A 19,697-nucleotide genomic window follows, 5' to 3' on the forward strand; every position below is an offset into this window, starting at 1 on the left:
GGCTTACAAAAATTGTAATTCTGGGAGTGTTGTTCCATAAGCTGGGCAACCTTGACCATAATGGCGAAATATATATCGGCATGGTCCAGCACTGTCAATAATTTAACCAAAACAATGTTAACCTAACCTTTTGTAGAGCACTGTGCCCTGACCTCTTGAAACCCTTACCTTCCTAACTTGACGTTGGGTACCGTAGTCTGACTTGAAACAGGACTTTGCATCCTGGACTCCCACAAATAACATGAACGTCAAACATTTACAACCTATGTGGGGGTGTATGCAGGTATATGAATAAATCATTCTGATTGGATGAATTTAAAAATATCAGTAGACCCAGAGTGTGACCTAGGTCCAACTGGGCATATGACTAGCCTGGTTTTAAATTTACCACAACCGGGTAATAGGATAGACCAAAGCACCACAGTGCAGCTATCTAAGAACTATGGAGTGAAGTGCTGTATGACAGGGCTCACATAACTCAGGGCTTAAAAAATTTACTTTTTTACCATTAAGTTGACAGTTAACGGTTTGATGGCAATCAACTTGGTAATTGGTCTTTTGGATGATTTAAAGCTTGCTAACAAACATTACTCTATACCATATTTTATTTGGTGGCAGTGGTAAGGATATACTATAGCCCACTCCACTGTTCTCAAAACTATCCCAAAAATGTTTATATTTTTTGTATTGTATGCATTTTGTGTATTTATCATATGTAATTTTAATAGGCAGAACTATTGTAATTAGCTACATTTCTGTTAGGCTATATTGCACATTACTGACTTGTATATGTATTTTTAGAAGCAATTCATTTTGCAAAAGCAACAGGTTTTGACGTTGGAAAAACCTACTTTTGGTAGCTGCTCTGAGTCCTCAAAGGAGCCACTGAAATTTCCCTTCTGAACCAATAGGATCTACAGAACAGTCTTCTATTTTCCCATAAAGCAATCATGTATTGAGGGGACCCTCACCCAACCCCTTTTGAAGTGTCTGCATCTTCTAGGGTGTAGTGATATATCCTGGACTTCTATACTGCCAGGCAGTGGTGGTACAACTGCCTTGGCTCAAGCAATTCATGCAGGCTTCTCTGATAGGAAAATTCTGTTTACTGTACTTTATATACTGCCAGGCAGTGATGATATGATTGCTTTAGCTCAATCAGATTATGCAGGCTTCCCTGATAGGAAAATTCTGCTTGCTGTACTTTCTATACTGCCAGGCAGTGATGATATAACTACCTTGGATCATCAGTTCATGCAGGCTTCCCTAATATGAAATTTCTATACTGCCAGGCAGTGGTGATACGACTGTGTTGGCTCAGTTCATGCAGGCTTCCCTAATAGGAAATTCCACTTGCTGTACTTTCCGTAATGCCAGGCAGTGGTGATACAACTGCCTTGACTCAATCAGTTTATGCAGGCTTCCCTGGTAGGAAAATTTTGCTTGTTGTAATATCTATGCACTGCTAGGCAATGATGATAAAACTGTCTTGGCTCATCAGTTCATGCAAGCTTCCCTAATAGGGAATTCAGCTTGTTGTACTTCCTATATTGCCAGGCAGTGGTAATGAGACTGCCTTGGCTTACTTATCAGTTCATGCAGGCTTCCCTGATGGGAAAATTCCACTTGCATTTGTAATTCAATCATTTAACACTGAATGATAATGACAAAATACCAATAACAATAGGCCACTAATTACTGTATACAGAACTGCTGTACACTGTGAGCCATGCAAGTTGGCTTCAGGGTATTGGTTTAGTATACACTATAGGACAATCTTTGTTAAAAGTCAGATTTCATTAATTATCAGGCAGCCTGACTGTCCGTTAGGCTGAAGTGCCAGCATAACAGAATCATAACAGCAAGGAAAAAGCAGTAAAAAAAACTTTCAACTTTGGATATTCTTCAAAATTTAAAGTAACCGTTCTATTTACACAAAATTTTTTTTTAACTCATGCTTACTACCCTGAAAAGAAAGGTGGAATCGGCCTATTGATTAAGTTTTTGCTACTGACAAAAGAATTGACACACTCATTCAGCAGCTCCAAAAGTTATCTTGTGCTTTAAGTAAAAACAAACATATTTACCCAAGCAGATACTTAAAGGACTAACAATACCAGACTACATATGGCAGCTTCAGCTAGTGCACTCACCACATAAACAACAGTTAACTATTGTAGAGCTAAACACAGAAATGAAATTTTCTTTACTGAATTCCCAGTCACCACTAGCAATAAATGCATTTGTAAAACTTGACTTACATATACTAAAACGAACTTACTTTTTTTAAAGTATCCTGCTGACATATAGCAGCATTCAGAGCACATTCCTTTGCTGCCTGGGCTACTATTGCCTTGAACTGTTCATTACGTGCAACAAAATCTGTTTCACAGTTTATTTCTAACAGAGCACCAACTGGACCATCAATGTGAACTCCCACAAGCCCTTGTGTAGTAACCCGACCAGATAATTTAGAAGCTTTGGCCCATCCTTGTGCCTGAGCTTCTGCATGCAGCCACTCCTCAGCCTAGAGAAAAAAGCATAATCTAATAATGCAATTGTGAAATACACAAGAAAATAAATTGTTACATATTACTAATGATAATTAAATGTTAATTCTTTATATTCAAGAAGCTTGATATATGTAAAAATGGCAAATTTTTAATCAATTTGCATTTTTATTTCTCATAGCTTACAAACCTGAGGTCTTAACAGTAGGATAATCTTCTTGCACCTGCTGGAAACCAGTTAAAAACAAAGATTGCAAAGCAAGGAATCAGTGGCATCTGGCAACCCATACATATACGAGGTGGAAGCGGTTACCAACCAGGATTGGGGACACAGATTATTTTTTTTATTGTTGGAGAGATTGCTTTAAAAGTGGTGCTAAGTGGTGATGGGTGGTGATGACTGATGTTGTCAATTGGTGATTACCTGGTGGTGCTGACTGATGATGATTGCTGACTGATGTTGTCAGGTGGTGTTGATTGTGGGGGATTGGCAATATTGGTGTATACTGGGGAAATGGTGTTGAGTTTTAGGGGTGGGGAATTCTTATCATCACTATTTACTTGAGATATTTTACGGGGGGGTTTACTTAAGAATTATCATTACTTGAGATATATTTTACGAGAGATTTGAGATATTTCATGGGAGATTATTTTATAATTATTACAGATAATTATATTACAGAGAATTATTACAGTGAATCATGGGAGAAGTTTTGTGGTTCATTATTTGTTGAATTTTTGTGACTTTAGAGAATATGTCAGTCGTTCATGGGTGATGAATCTGGCTGAATCTTGCTGAATTTTGCTGAATCTTTGGTGAATTTTGTGCTGAATTTTTGGTGAATGGACAAGCATTAACATTAGTAATGTTTTTATACTAATACTGGTGATTTTGATGATAGCAATTTTAGTGATACTGCTGATAATGATACTTGTGATACTGGTGATTTTTTTATATACTAATACGTGGGTGCCGTAATGCTGTCAAGGGTGATGTTTTTTTTAATTTGGGAGGAACTAACAACACATTTTTTTTTCTTTTTCCTGAGTTCAGCAGATAATTGCTTGACATATTTGTGAGTCACGGGGATAGTTAACAGAACCATTGATTTTTCTTTTCTCCTTTTTTGGAAGCTAGCCATCGCTGACAAGTTTTTATCAGGGGTGTGAATTTGAATTTTTTTTCTCTCTCTCTCCAGCTTGTGTGAATTTTTTTTAATATCTCAGTTCGTGACTTAGAGTCGTTGTTCGGGAACGTGTTTGTGTTTTCAGCTGTTTGATGCTGCAGAGAGATTTATGGGAGAAATTTTGCATTTTTTTGAATGCATACGTAATGGCACTACATTTTTTATTCTCTGGATATTTATGTTCCAGAAATAGAGAGTTTTCTTGCACAATACCTTTGTTGTATTTGTGACAACTTTGCCAGAGATAGGAAACTTGGTTGAGTTTTCTAGTGGTCTTTATGTCGTAGTGCATATGGAGAAGTCTTTACTTAGGGACACTTTGAATTTGGAGTTCTGTTATAATGAGTTGGGTCCCCCGAGGAGCATTATTGGTCGATTTTTTTTCTAGGAATTTCCTGGACAATTTTTTTATTTGCCGAGTTTTGCCCTTTTTCAGCAGTTACGCTAAGCAGAGTTTATAGCTTTTGACTATAACACCGAGTTATTCTCTGGAGAATTGGAGGTATATTATTTTGGAGTTAGTTATAATTTGAGATATATATTATTGGAGATATATTTTTGGCCATTTGATATTTGCCTGGGGCCTGGTGTGTGAGCTATGTTAGTTCAATTATTTTGCAGCCATCTTTGTTGCAAATGGAGACACCTTTTTGAGGAGATATATGGGCAATATTTGTGAGTGTGTCAGCTGGATGCTTTTGAGTGCATTTTTTTGGAGATGGGAGTTAACCATTTTTTATTATCCTGCTTGGAGATTTAATATATTCTTTGGAGACCTGTTTTTATTCCACATGGAGTTATTGGTGAAATAGAGGTAAGTATTTTTTATTTGCCGAAATAGAGGTGAACATTTTTATCCCTGGAGTGGTGGTTTTTTTTTTATTAACACGTGGTTATTGGGGAAATAAGAGGGAATATGGTGGTGTGGTTATTAATTAAATGGAGGAAATATTTTTATCACTGGAGTGGTTTTTATTATTAATATGGTGATTATATATTTATATATATGGAGGTGGAATTGATCTTTGGGGGTGACCTTTTTTGTGGTTATGATTTTTTGAGTTGAATTCCTGTAGTCTTTTTCGAGCCAAGAGAAGAATTCTGTGTTCTTTCTTTTTGGTTTCGTGGCTAATTGGAGGCGAGTGGCATAACTGCATTGTGGTCCTATGGAGATGTTGTGCATTTTTATGTTCACAAGTGTGTTATTTTTGGAGGCATATAATTGCCGAATTACGAGTTTATCATAGTTTTTTATCCCGAATAGGTGATAATTTTTTATATACATAATTGGGGAGTAACATGCGAGAGATATGTCTTCGAGACAATCTTTGAGCAGCTTAGTCAATCCTGGAGTTAATTTAGTGAAATGTGCTTACTTAGTGTCAGTATAGACCTTTTTTATGAGAATCATGAGTTTCTGAACTTGCGAGTGATTAGACACATTTTTTTTCATGCTGCTGTTCGAGCACGTGTCCGCAGGTGGATTTTTTGCTGAAACCGCTGCGATGAGTCCGGTGTGCTGATGCTCTTCCTCTAGTGGTGATTGCTCAGAGTTTTGCAATGTCTGGAAATGTTGATCATAGCTTGCTCAGAGTTTTGCAATGTCTGGAAATGTTGATCATAGCATTTCATTAAAAATGCACGTAAGTAAGTTGCTTTTCTGGCCGTGTCCGGTCGCATGAATAGTTGCGATGGCAAAAAAAAATTCCGTAAACTAGCATATTGCATTTGTTGTGGGGGAAAATGTGGGGTTATGTATATCATGCATACATTATGTGTTTTATGATGAGGAAGTTTACTTGTGATTATCTTTTTTTATTTTTCCTTTTTTTTTCCTTTTTTTTTTTTTTTTTTTTTTCCTCTTCTTTACAAAAAAGAGATGTTTTAAAAAAAATTGGGGATTCAGCTTTAAATAGCATTTCTTTTTGGACGGGAGATGTAATTTATCGGGGTTGTGATTTACATAAATGGGCGTTTGACATTAAGTCTCATTGTAATTAATTATGTGAGCAGTAAAGGGTTTTTGCTGTTAAACACTGGAGATTTTTACTGATTTTGTGAGTTGCTGTAATATCAGAGCTTGAGAGAACATTTTTGATTTTTGGGTCTGGGCTTGTTACGTGATTTTTTTTTTCTTGGGCTCATTACTTTTTTTCTTTTTTTACTTGTGGGAACTTTCGAGTTTGAAATGTGAGTGCAGAAGTCCGTGGAGTTACTATGAGTTCTGGATTGTGTGTGCTGATGTGTGAGTTTGGAGAATTAAGTTAGTGAACTTAATATTTTCTTTGCGAGTTGTGATAATGACTTATGATTTAGTGGTCATATTAAATGGAGTTAATTGGGAGACGTTAAGTTATTATTTTTTCTGACTTTTTGGGGTCATCATTTGATAGAAGTAGTATGTCTGGGGTTAATTCTTTTTTGATTGACCGATGACTTGACTGACATATACTTACACACCATAATCGTCGTTCCCGACGCTAGCAAGGCGTTCCACCCAGCCCGTGCAGAGATGTTGCTGTCGTTTGTCCAGGGTACTTGCGAGAGTTTCTACAGTCTACAGATTTCTACAGTGCTTTTGGATCTACAGAAGTCGTTAGAAGTCTTCTACAGGGAGGGAGGTATTCCATCTTCCTACAGCTTGCTACAGTCTGTGCAGCCAGTTGCAGACAAAGAGGGATATTCAAGATGAGGCTTGGAACTCTTGGAGGAATCCATAATCAAAGGACAGACAAACACACACACGCACACATACTCTAAAATGCAAAGAAATAACGGACAAACAAAGCAACCATCTTGGGAAGGAGAGCACAATGCAGTTACTCTCCAAGGCAGTCAAAGAAAGACTGATGCGTCCCAAGCTTGGTTGATGACCATCTTCCACCTCATATACGTATGGGATGCCAGATGCCACAGATTCTTTGCTTTACAATCTTTGATTGTTTTTAACCGGTTTCCAGCTAGCGCTAGAAGATTTACCTCCTATGTTAAGACTGAAGGCTTGTTCTGTGTATGAACAAACTGGATTTGTAGTAAAGAACTGAGGCCCGTGCCCAGAGTTTTTTATGGGGGGTCTTTTTTCCCAAAATTGGGCACGTGGTCTATGCCCTTCAATCCAATTAGATATTCAGGTACTGACTTTGGTTAACAGAATTTTTACTTATAATGTTGAAAACGTTTGCACTGAAATTCAAAAATATTTCTTCAGTTCTATTGATCGATTCATTTAATGTTAACAATAACATGCATATTACTTTATTTGTTGTTATGTTTTATACTCAGACTAATTTTACTTATAATGTTGAAAGTTTGCACTGAAATTCAAAAATATTTCTTATATTTTATTGATTGATTCATTTAATATATTAACAATAACATGTATATTACTTTATTTGTTGGTATGTTATATACTTTGACTTAACAAAAGACAATATAACTGATAAATATTCTAGAGTGTGTATTGTTATTTATTACTTTGTAAGTACAATTCAATGAAAAGGATAGTCACAGAAAATATGGACTTAAAGAAATTTTTGGGCAGGAGGGCCATTCGACCCAGGCCCCCAACACCCCCATAGGTACAGCCTGGAACTGTAATTGAGGAAATTTTTGTAAGGGATATTAAAAATGGTTGAGTAAAGAGGAAAGGGACAAAATACCATTAGTCACAGGAAGGATTAATTGGGGCTGAATCTTTCAAACATTAGTAGTGATAAACAGTACTGTACAGGTTTTTCTTAAGCTGGACTTTAATGAAAGACTAAAATGGCAATCATATGATGAGCAGGCTGAATAGATTTAGAAATCAAATACACAATGTTCAAACAAAACTAAAATTATATAGTATGTATATAAGTCTAGTGCAATCTGTACTGCTTTAGGTACATGAATCAAGGTACAAAACTGATATTACATCTAATAAATTTTATTAATTTGAGAATAAAGCCTAAGAAGAATATTAGGCGTCAGATAGTTAGAAATAAAACCATGAGAAAAATGGCAAAAGTTCCCTTATTTAACCCTTATTCAATTAAAATGATGAAAGTGATAAGTGATGACTTAAATATGTCCTTTGAACAAGCTCCTAAGAGAATAGTGCCTGACACTGACAACTGGGCTGCTGTAGGCAACAACAACAAAAATGTCAGACCCATACTAGTACTTGCATGAGATGAGTGGAGATTTGGGGAGGGCAAAGCGCAAATACATGACGGGTAGAATTTCAGAGACCCTTTGTATCATGTGACATTGTAAGTGATAATGATGATGTACTGTTGTCTAAATAAACAATCTAAATAAAACTTACTTTAGTTAAATCATTATTATGCATCTCCAAAGCCTTTTACAGTTGCTAATTGAAAAGCCTGTTTGCTTTCTGAGCTTAGCCAAGTTGCTTTTGTTTACAGCTGCCAATCTCTGGGTCACATGAAAAAATCTACTGCTTCCCATCTGAGGATGAAAAAGAAGAGGGAAATTATACAAAACAGAATATAATATAAACAGCATTTCATTTGTTTAAAACTAAAACTATGCATGGAATGTAAGTTTTGTGGATGAATGCACTGGAAACATAAGTTAATATTGCATGGATATCATTGAGGTTGCCAAACATCCAGATGAAAACCACAGTTGTTTCCTTAGTAGAATCTTGCACTTTACTGCCTTTGAAGAGATTGGTTTTCTGTTGGAAATGTTTCCAAAATCACAGAAGGGGATCACAGGATTTTCCAATTTGTGTCATGATTACTGGTGAGGTAAACCATACAGTAAAATTACTTCAATCTGTCTTTAAGCTCACAGCTAAATCCAAAACCTAAAGTAAGGAACTGTGGGGGGGGGGGGGGGGTCTGGGTCCAAGGCCCTAGGTTAGGTGAAGTCAAGAAGCATGTCGGTAGCTATTTCACTCCAATACTTAAGCTGCTCTGGGTAGGTAGGTTAAGTGGGGTCTTTTGCCTTCCTTTTCAGATAAGGACCTACTATTGCCTTCAATTAAGTTAGGTTAGGATTCATGGCTGGCATAAGTAAGGTGACCAGATTTCTGATACAAAATCTGGAGACATTTTCGGTGTAAAAACCCCTAAAACATGACTTGTTTTTGTAACTGAAAAACTAAAACGGGACACTGTCCCTTACCACTCATAAAGCAGCATTCATAAGTTCTCCACCCTATTATCCTATATTTCAAAGAAAGAAATTGAATAAAACTCCAACTGATTAACAATGAGTTTTTTTCTTTCTCTCTCTGATCAGAGTAGCTGAGATCAAGAACACCCATAAAATCAGTTGCAAATAGGGTATCAGCCAGACACTTCACCCAAACTAAGGCCGTCCTTATCCCTGGCATAATAAAATAGTGAAAATAATGACTAATAACCAATGATTGAACAGTATTAGATGGCAAAAAGAGTGGCGCTGGCAGGTTGCTGGTGGGAATGCAAGAGGAGAGTTAGGGATGTGCATAACGATACTGATGATGATTTGGCGGTTAATTTGCTTTAGTACATTCTTGCAACTATGTAAAAGTTTGGTCAACTTTTTTTTTTTTTTTTGTAGGGGGAAACACCACAGTGGATCCATCGTCATCGCGTGGCTCAGCCTTATTCACTTGATATTTAATTGGTGAAACAAGCATACAATTACATCTTTAAGCATACCATTCAAAAGATTGAAGTTTCATCAACATAATGTGATACATGAAAGCACCATACGAACTAAAATAGGCATGTGAGGTCTTCGTAAAATATATTTTCAAGGCAGTTTTTAAATCCAATATGGCATCCACCAACTGAGGTTCCGTTCGTAACCAGCAAGGATCCAACATCTTTCCCAGCCTTCCCAGCACTTATTTGAACAAAGTCAGCGTATATATGTAACGTTTATTGATCTTACTCAGGATTGCAGTTGTAATCACCACAATAAAACAACATTTTGTTGCCTATATTAGTGAAAGTATGAAACTTCTTATTCCTGGGGTCATGGTTTAAACTGAAATTCATTTTTACCTTGTAATCGGTGGTTTTATCCTTACTGCCATCACAACTGAAACTCCACAGTGCTTACTTCTTTGATTTTTATTATACACGTTTGGTCTTAATTCGCTCCAAATTGCACTTGAACTACATTGCTATTCCTGGTTCCTAAGCGCTCACATGACAAAACACAAACAGTTACGGCAGCACACGAGTACACGGTTTATGAGATGCAAAGCTTTACTCCCTTAATTGTTTACTTTACTTATTATTTAGTTTAACTTTACTTTGTTACCTCAAAATGTTTATTTAATTCATGTCTATTATCCTTTTTTGCAACCAAATTACCCCAAAAAATTACAGATATCCTTTTCCGAAGTTACATACGAGCAGAAGACGGCAAAAAAATGACTCATCGTTGCCAATTTAGTGGAGCTTCACACATACGCAGATGCATTTACAAACTGTTTTCCATGAATTCTAGTTGTCATAGTAATGCAGTATGATAAAATTGCTCTAATATGTATATATACTACAAATAGATACGCTAATTTCACTTATTTTCCCGGTTTTGTGTAAGTCTTATACCCAGTTTGGAGGGTAAACACATACCAATTGGCAACACTGATAATCAATAGTATAGCTCGAACCAACGCCGAAGCTACTGTTCACAGCAAAACTGTTGTTATTTGAGTCAGAGAGAAAAACAAGGTGGTGAAAAAGGTGGTAGCCCAGCTAAAGCAAAGTCGTATGATGATGTGTATAATGAGCTGGGGACAAAGGAAGGATTAAAGAAGATGATGAAGCTATCAAAGGCTAGAAATAAGAGCACCAAAGATATAACACACATCAAACAAATAAAGAATCAAGAGGGTGTAGTGCTTAGAAAGGAGGAAGACATTGTGAAGAGATGGAAAGAATATTTCGAACAGTTGTTAAATGAAGAAAATAATAGACTAATAAGAGAGGATGGGCAAGTGAACATTTGGCATGGTAATGAGGTTTTCTAGGCAAGAGGTACTAAATGCACTGAAGAAGATGAAGAATGGGAAGGCAACCGGACCAGACATGATCCCAAGGTGGAGGCATGGAAAGCATTAGGAGATGAAGGAGTGGATATACTGTACGATCTTAGATAAAGATCCTTGAACAGGACAAAAGATACCAAATGAGTGGCGTGGGAGTATATTGATCCCAATTTTTAAAGGGAAAGGCGATGTCCAAGAGTGTGGTAATTATAGGGGCATTAAATTGATGTCCCACACTTTGAAGATACTGGAAAGGATGATAGATGCTAGACTGAGAGAAGAAGTACAAATAGGTAAAGAGCAGATGGGATTTATGAAGGGAAGGGGAACAACAGATGGTATATTTTGTCTGAGGCAAATAATGGAGAATTCGGGGAAAGACAAAGGGACCTACATATGGTATTCATTGACCTTGAAAAGGCTTATGACAGAGTCCCGAGACAAGAGGTATGGAGGAGCCTGAGGGAGAAGATGGTGCCAGAGAAGTATGTGCGATTGATACAAGAGATGTACCGGAATGTATTTACCAGAGTGAGGAGCAGTGTTGGGGAGACAGAAGGTTTTGAGGTGAGAGTAGGATTACACCAGGGGTCGGCTCTGAGCCCATTTATCTTTAACATAGTGATGGATGTTATAATAGAGGAAGTAAGGGAGACAGTACCATGGAACATATTGTATGCTGGATGATATTGTTGTTGTTGTGGCAGAGAGCAGGGAAGATCTGGAAGTGAAATTGGAAAGATGGAGACAAGTACTGGAGGACAGAGGAATGAGAATAAGTAGATCCAAGACAGAATATATGTGTACCACCACTGAGGGGGATGATAGAGAAAGTATTCAGCTTGGTGTAGAGCAAATAAGGAGAGTTGATAAGTTTAAGTATTTGGGATCTTTTGTTAACGCTGGAGGAAGTATGGAAGAAGAAGTAAAACATCGGGTACAGGCAGGCTGGAACAACTGGAGAGCGCCTCAGGAGTTCTTTGTGACAAAAGAGTGCCGCTTAGGTTAAAAGGAAAATTTCACAAGACGGTGGTAAGAACAGCAATGCTGTATGGTACGGAAACAGCAAGCATGAGAAAAGCAGAGCAGAAGAAGATGGATGTGGCAGAAATGAGAATGCTTAGGTGGATGTCTGGGGTAACAAGAGTGGATAGGATCAGAAATGACTACATAAGGGGGTCAACTAAGGTGGTGGAAGTATCAAAGAAAGTGCAGGAGGGGAGGCTGAGATGGTATGGACACCTGTTGAGGAGAGATGAGGACCACGCTGGGAGACATACTATGGGAGTGGAGGTGCAAGGAAGAAGAAAGAGAGGGAGACCAAGAAAGAGATGGAAGGACTGTGTGAGAGGAGATTTACATGAGAAGGGAATTGATGAGGCAGAAGTGCAAGATAGAAATAGATGGAAACGGCTCATCCGAAACGGCGACCCCATATAAAAATGGGAAAAAGCTGAGAAGAAGAAGAAGAAGAAGAAGAATCTAGTGTTACTTTTTCAACAACAAATATTTTCAAAATAGCTAATAATCATCAATATGTCAAAAATTTATGCTGCCTTATACTGCCGTTTAACTATTCAATTAAATAATTACCTAGCGCATGCTTCTTCTTCTTTCTACCGAAAAAGCGTCAGTTTCCTTGGATCCCTCACGGGCGTCATCATTAATGATGATTGTTATGAAGAAAGTGCCTAGCGTCTATGGGTACAAATGGTGTGCGAATTTAGCACATGGAATGTTAAGTTTATTAACACAAGCAACTCCACAAACATCGAGATGGCGTCAATTCTCTTCATTTTTGGTGTTGTAAATAAAATTTCGAAAGCGTCATGGAGGTATGTTTGCATGCGCATGGCTAGACTTTCATTAACCTATGTTTACTCTTAAAATATGACCTTAATTTCTAACTTTGGAAAAAATACTTCAAAAGGATAGTAGAGGTCTCAAGCTGTTGCTATCACCACCAATGACATCGTGACTGGGTGTACCACCTCCGGTGTCAAGATGTCTTAAAGTACTTTTTCAGAGGGTGGTCCATACACGCGGTGAAAACTGGATCAGCTAGTCCAGTCAGTTGCTTCCCCTATTCCAGTTTCGGATCTTTCAGTCACAGTAAAAACTGGGGACATTTCCGAGGATAGCAGTAGCCGGGGTCCGGGGGGGGGCAACCGAAATCAGGGACTGTCCCCAGAAACAGGGGACATCTGGTCACCCTAGCATAAGGCCAGCTCAATCAAAACATGTGGCAACCTACCTAATTGTTCTTTTATAGCTACCTACCTATACTAGGTAGCTACTACCTTACCTAAGATTTTTAGTAGCCTAGGTAGCCCTAGATTACTACCTTAGGTATGGAAACTTTTATTTGATGCCCTTTTTAAGTACTAGATTAGGCTAGGTACTACCTTAGGTTATGGTAAACTTTTATTTGATGCCCTTTTTAAGTACTAGGTAGGTAGGTATAGGTAGTAGGTAGATTTGGCTAGGTAGGTACTACCCTAGGTTATGGTAAACTTTTATTTGATGCCAACCTCACTCATATGAATAATAAGTATGTAGGTACTATGTAGGTAGTACCAGTACCTATTAACTGTAAATTTTCAAAAGATTTCTCCCATGACAATCTCTTTGTCAGGTTGCCATCACGCTTAGTCTACCGGCAGCTTTGTGCCTACCTACCTACCTAGGCTAATTAGCCTAAGTATACCTAGGTAGTATACCCTAATGTACGCTATACTACCTACCTAATGCTGTCTAGGAATATCAACTTACCCTTATTCCATGTAAACGTAGCAACGATAAAGTCGCCATTCTTTATGATAATAATATAAAATTATATTAAATGTTTAACAATTTCTTTTCCAAAAGTGTTCGTGGTCCAGTGACAGTCTCGATGTTACGCAAACATTACAATTGATTTCAATACTTGCAACGGCACCTCCTATAATTCCCACTCTTGTGCATCCCCTAATTCTCAGTAGGCATGATACTGATTTTTTTTTTATTTTTTACTAATTTTCTTGCAATAGTTGGCAATTTCGATAAATATCTAGCAAAGATACAAAATTACCAATTGAAGGGAATCATCCGATGGAATAAGATGAATATTCCCTTTTGTAAAGTGTGTTTTTCAAAGCAAATTTCATCCACAGCAAGTGATTTAGTGTAATTGAATTAACATTGGTACCTATATAAGAATCTTGAATTGAAGAATATACTAGATAGTAATCGATGTAAGTACTAAAGTATCCAAAATTAACAGAACAAACAGCGTTTGCACAGGATACAGTAAAAAGTAAAGTACGCGTCACTGCTAAAGTGATATTAAGCACTTTCACCCTACAAAAGTGGTGAAGTGACCATCAATGTAGAGTCATGGCCTATCCACATTAAACTTGAATTTATCACACACACACACACACACACACACACACACACACACACACACACACACACACACACACACACACACACACATATATATATATATATATATATATATATATATATATATATATATATATATATATATATATATATGATGTGCGCGAGCGTATGAGCCTATTTCGGAGCAAGGTTACGATGGCCCCAACTTGTATGTAAGCAAGAGTAAGCTACATGGGCATTGTTGCCAATTAATCTCACAAAATACACAATATGTTAATTGTATACGAATTTCACTGTTGTGAAAACTTTGATTGAATAGGCCATGAAAATACTGTGTATTAAATTCTGGGAGGATTTGCCGGTAAATTTTGTGAGCTGATCTCGTCTTAAAAAAACTTATACGAGCTTATCGTTTTCGCCAAGGTGTATAGACCTTGGTTATCGCGATAAAAGCTAACTATAAGCGGAATGTGGTGCATTTATTTACATTTAATACTAAAAAAAATCAATTAACATTTATTTTAAAATGATAAAAAGTAGGAAACTAGAAAACAACTGTTTACAAAATAGTTAACGCAAGATGTTAGAAAATAAGGTGAGTTAGGCAGAGGACGATTTTTCAACTCTCCAGCACGACGTCAGTCACGTCACATGGTAACTTCCTCCCCTAGCAATGTGGGAAGAGCTAGGGAGTTTTCACGAATTTGTGACATTTCTTGAGATTTTAGGAATCTTGTACGTTATTGCCGTGGTGACATGTGCTATTTATGGATGCTGTAAACACAGAAAGGGATAATGTATGCGTTAAAACTTAGTTTTTACCGTTTTCCTAAAGATCGCGAAATGTTTAGGAAATGGGAGAACATCTGCAAAGGTGACCATATAAAAACACCAAAAAAACGCAAAATTGTGTTCGTTTCATTTTCAATACAGAGATTATGCAAGGAACCTCGATCATGACTTGCTTATAACTACTGCCCTGAAAATGCTAGAAAATTGATAATGCCACTGTTGATTCAGGTATTTAACATCTAGACTCTAGTTTGGTTTCGTCAACTGTTACATATAAAATTGTGGGTAAATACATAGTCTATAGGCTTATATGAATACGTCTATCAATTAAAGTGTATAAATATATCTCCCGTTCTATTACTGATGCTAGTAAATTTTGACTGGTTAAGAGTGATAAGACTGAATTAAAGAGCATATACGGTATGTAATATCTTCCATTTGTTTCATAATGCAAATAAACCATGAATTAGGCCTAGACCTATGTTTGTTGAGACTAACTACAAAGAGAAAATGCTAGTCCACACGAGAGCAAGAGAGAGGAAAAATTTTAATAAATTGATTTCGTTAGTTTGGTAAAGGAAGGGAAGTGTGTGTGTGTGTGTGTGTGTGTGAGAGAGAGAGAGAGAGAGAGAGAGAGAGAGAGAGAGAGAGAGAGAGATTTACAAATTTACTCCGTTTTTATTCACATTACTATATATAATATATATATATATATATATACATATATATATATATATATATATATATATATATATATATATATATGTATATATATATATATATCCTACCTGTAACCGATGAGATTGAGAATGAGGAAGATCGGAAGATGTCATAGGAAATTTAATGGAGGAGATCCAGAATCCGTGATAGAAAATGAGTCTTTAAGTTATTTGGAAGGATTCTTGGGACTAGTTCGCTGATTTAGATGGAACAAGTGAGGATTTGATCTCATATGTAAAAAGAAACATATTATCTAGACCTAAACAATTTCTTACCGATCTGCAACACGTGGAAGTGTTATTCACAAATTTTCCATGGAGAACCGTTGAAGTCGGGAGTCATGGCAGTACCCAGTCTCGATATTTACAAGGACAAAAATGCTGATGTTCCTGAGGATATAATTTGTTATTTTTTTACACGCAGAATTTATTTCAGATTGAAAATTTAAACTTAAAAGGGAAACAAACATTGCGAAATAAAGATAATAATCTTTTTTATAAACATCTGATAGAATTAAGACAGTACGTAATATGGAGTGCTAGATGAAATATAAATTAAGTATTATTTTCTTAAATGCCTTTTATTTGGTTTCCATTTCTCCAATATTCAGCTTATATTTTATGTGTAAGTTTATGAAGAAATGATTCTAATATTAAGAAAACAATGCTATGTACTCAAGGCGTCGCCAGTAAGTCGTATAAAAAAATGTTCAGCAGAACCCCAAGTGAGCATGTGACGTCACTGAGCAATCCATCCTCCCGGCAGCCTGCGCAGTAACACCTTTCTTCTTACATCTTGAGTTTACACATGGGAGAAAAGGGAGAAACATAATATATTGGAAATACCGTAAATGAATAGATAAAGGTAAAACTAACAAACCAGTATATGACTGAAAAAACTATCGGAAATCAAACAACACATTACAGTTGCCATTAAAATTTTAATCGTCGACATGGAAGACCATTTCACACTCAACAGATTTTGGAGTTTAATACTCTGTCAAACGAATAGCATCCACTGTTTGGGGTGCTGTACTATGGGTAATAACAGAAGCTGTCTGGTCTTAATCATGCTGCATTTGTTGGGAAAAAGTAGGAACCATTTTTGAGCTACTCTGGTTACAATATATAGATCTCAGAGGGCTGCCTGACAACCATGTGGGAGAAATTTTCCCATACTGATATGACAAAAGATCTGGCGATGCATCATTGATACCATCGTATCTGTAGACGTAGGAAGCCTTGAGAATAATACCTAACTTACTGGTAGCGTTATATGACATTTCTTCAAATGTTATGAATGTCTAGACTCTAGAGCATTCAATTCTGACCGACAGTGCTCGAGATTTTCCATTTTATTACCCTTCTTTGAACACTGAGTTTGTCATAATTGAATAAAGATTATGCTCAGAGCCATATAAGATTCACCTTGGAGTGTATTTTACTGTTATTATTATTATTATTATTATTATTATTATTATTTTTTTTTTATTTTTATTTATTTTTTTTTTTTTCTCTATCACAGTCCTCCAATTCGACTGGGTGGTATTTATAGTGTGGGGTTCCGGGTTGCATCCTGCCTCCTTAGGAGTCCATCACTTTTCTTACTATGTAGCCGTTTCTAGGATCACACTCTTCTGCATGAGTCCTGGAGCTACTTCAGCCTCTAGTTTTTCTAGATTCCTTTTCAGGGATCTTGGGATCGTGCCTAGTGCTCCTATGATTATGGGTACGATTTCCACTGGCATATCCCATACCCTTCTTATTTCTATTTTCAGATCTTGATACTATCCATTTTTTCCCTCTCTTTCTCTTCAACTCTGGTGTCCCATGGTATTGCGACATCAATGAGTGATACTTTCTTCTTGACTTTGTCAATCAACGTCACGTCTGGTCTGTTTGCACGTATCACCCTATCCGTTCTGATACCATAGTCCCAGAGGATCTTTGCCTGATCGTTTTCTATCACTCCTTCAGGTTGGTGCTCGTACCACTTATCACTGCAAGGTAGCTGATGTTTCTTGCACAGGCTCCAGTGGAGGGCTTTTGCCACTGAATCATGCCTCTTTTTGTACTGGTTCTGTGCCAGTGCCGGGCATTCACTTGCTATGTGGTTTATGGTTTCATTTTTCGTATTGCACTTCCTACATATGGGAGAGATGTTATTTCCGTCTATCGTACTTTGGACATATCTGGTTCTTAGGGCCTGATCTTGTGCCGCTGTTATCATTCCTTCAGTTTCCTTCTTTAGCTCTCCCCTCTGTAGCCATTGCCAATTGTCATTGCTGGCTAGTTCTTTAGTCTGTCTCATGTATTGTCCGTGCATTGGTTTGTTGTGCCAGTCCTCTGTTCTTTCTGTCTTTCTCCTGTCTCTGTATATTTCTGGGTCTTCGTCTACTTTTATTAGTCCTTCTTCCCATGCACTCTTTAGCCACTCGTCTTCACTGGTTTTCAGATATTGCCCCCCCCAGTGCTCTATTTTCGATGTTGACGCAGTCCTCTATACTTAGTAGTCCTCTCCCTCCTTCCTTTCGTGTTATGTATAGTCTGTCCGTACTTGCTCTGGTGTAGTGCTTTGTGTATTGTCATTTGTTTTCCTGGTTTTTCTGATCTATGCTGCGGAGTTCTGCCTTCGTCCATTCCACTATTCCTGCGCTGTATCTGATTACTGGCACTGCCCATGTGTTTTATGGCGGTTTTATCATATTTCCTCCATTGAGTTTTGACTTGAGTATCGCCTTGAGTTCCTCTGCATATATTCTTTCCTGATCGTGTCCCCTTCATCTCTTGGTGTTTTATATCTCCTCCTTCCATTATTCCCAGGTATTTGTATCCTGTCTCATCTATGTGTTTGATGTTGCTTTTTCCCATCTGGTAGCTTTATCCCTTCAGTTCTCGTTACTTTGCCTTTTTGTATGTTGACTAAGGCGCATTTTTCTATTCCAAACTCCATCCTGATGTCCCCAGATACAATCCTTACAGTCTGGATTAGGGTATCTATTTCCTTGATGCTCTTACCATACAGCTTGATGTCGTCCATGAACATCAGATGGTTGATTTTGTTGCCTCTTTTCTTGAGTTGGTACCCGGCATCCATCTTCTGTAGTACTTTTGTCATGGGAATCATGGCTACTACGAAGAGTAGTGGGGACAGTGAGTCGCCCTGGAAGATCCCTCTCTGATATTAACCTCTGCTAGTCTTATTCCAGAGCTTGTAAGTATTGTATTCCAGTTGCGCATTGTATTTTTGAGGAAGCTGATGGTATTTTCCTCTGCCCCATATATTTTCAGGCATTCTATTAGCCATGTGTGTGGTATCATGTCGAAGGCTTTCTTATAGTCTATCCATGACCATGCTTAGGTTGGTTTTCCTTCTCCTACTGTTTTTCATTACCATTTTGTCTATCAGGAGCTGGTCTTTTGTGCCCCTACACTTCCTTCTGCAGCCTTTCTGTTGGTGGGGGTGGGGATGGTGTTTGTCTCCTCTAGGTAATTGAATAGCCTTTCACTGATGATACCTGTTAGTAACTTCCACATTATTGGGTAGGCAGGGTGATAGGCCTGTAGTTACTGGCTATATTTCCCTTACTCTTGTCTTTTGTACTAAGGATGTTCTCCTGTGGTCATCCATTTGGGTGCTTGGTGATTTGAGATACAATGCTGGAGTTGTTCTGCTATTCGTGGGTGTAGGGCCTTGAAGTTTTTGAGCCAGATCCATGGACTTCATTATTATTATTATTATTATTATTTCAAAGACTAGGAGGGGGCAAACCAAGTCTTGGGGGAGCCGTCAGTGTCCTGAGTGGGGCAAGCACCCCTTACCCCAGCCTCCCCAAAACGACGCCACTGAGTCCGTGATGCCGAGGGATTAACGGCAAGTGAGGGAATTGGGGGGTTAGCCCCCACTCACCCACCTTAACCAGTTAACTATCTTCTTACCAGCTTTCAACAGCCAATTCTAGGTCGCCGCTGAAAAATATTCTTACGTAAAAATGATCTTGTTTGTATACCTGGGAAAAAAAAAAAGAAATAGAAAATTTACTGTACGAATGTTTGATTTTTTTTACTTTCCTACTCTTGAGAACCTCCTCATTTTTTTATACCA

The 19,697-nt window shown here is 37.6% G+C and overlaps 1 protein-coding gene across 1 annotated transcript; it reads right to left on the bottom strand.

Annotated features, from left to right (window-relative positions):
* Nucleotides 1–1,975: 1,975 nt before the first annotated feature.
* LOC135212000 (elongation factor Ts, mitochondrial-like) lies at nucleotides 1,976–13,624 on the bottom strand. The gene is made up of 3 exons (XM_064248927.1): nucleotides 13,467–13,624; nucleotides 8,004–8,146; nucleotides 1,976–2,527 (listed from the first exon to the last, which is right to left on the bottom strand). Exons 2-3 carry the CDS (start codon nucleotides 8,025–8,027, stop codon nucleotides 2,267–2,269), a joined length of 285 nt encoding a protein of 94 aa, XP_064104997.1. The 5' UTR covers nucleotides 8,028–8,146; nucleotides 13,467–13,624; the 3' UTR covers nucleotides 1,976–2,266.
* Between the last annotated feature and the right edge of the window lie 6,073 nt (nucleotides 13,625–19,697).

The sequence above is a fragment of the Macrobrachium nipponense genome, chromosome 11 (assembly GCF_015104395.2).
Source record: "Macrobrachium nipponense isolate FS-2020 chromosome 11, ASM1510439v2, whole genome shotgun sequence".
NCBI classification, from domain to species: Eukaryota; Metazoa; Arthropoda; class Malacostraca; order Decapoda; family Palaemonidae; genus Macrobrachium; species Macrobrachium nipponense.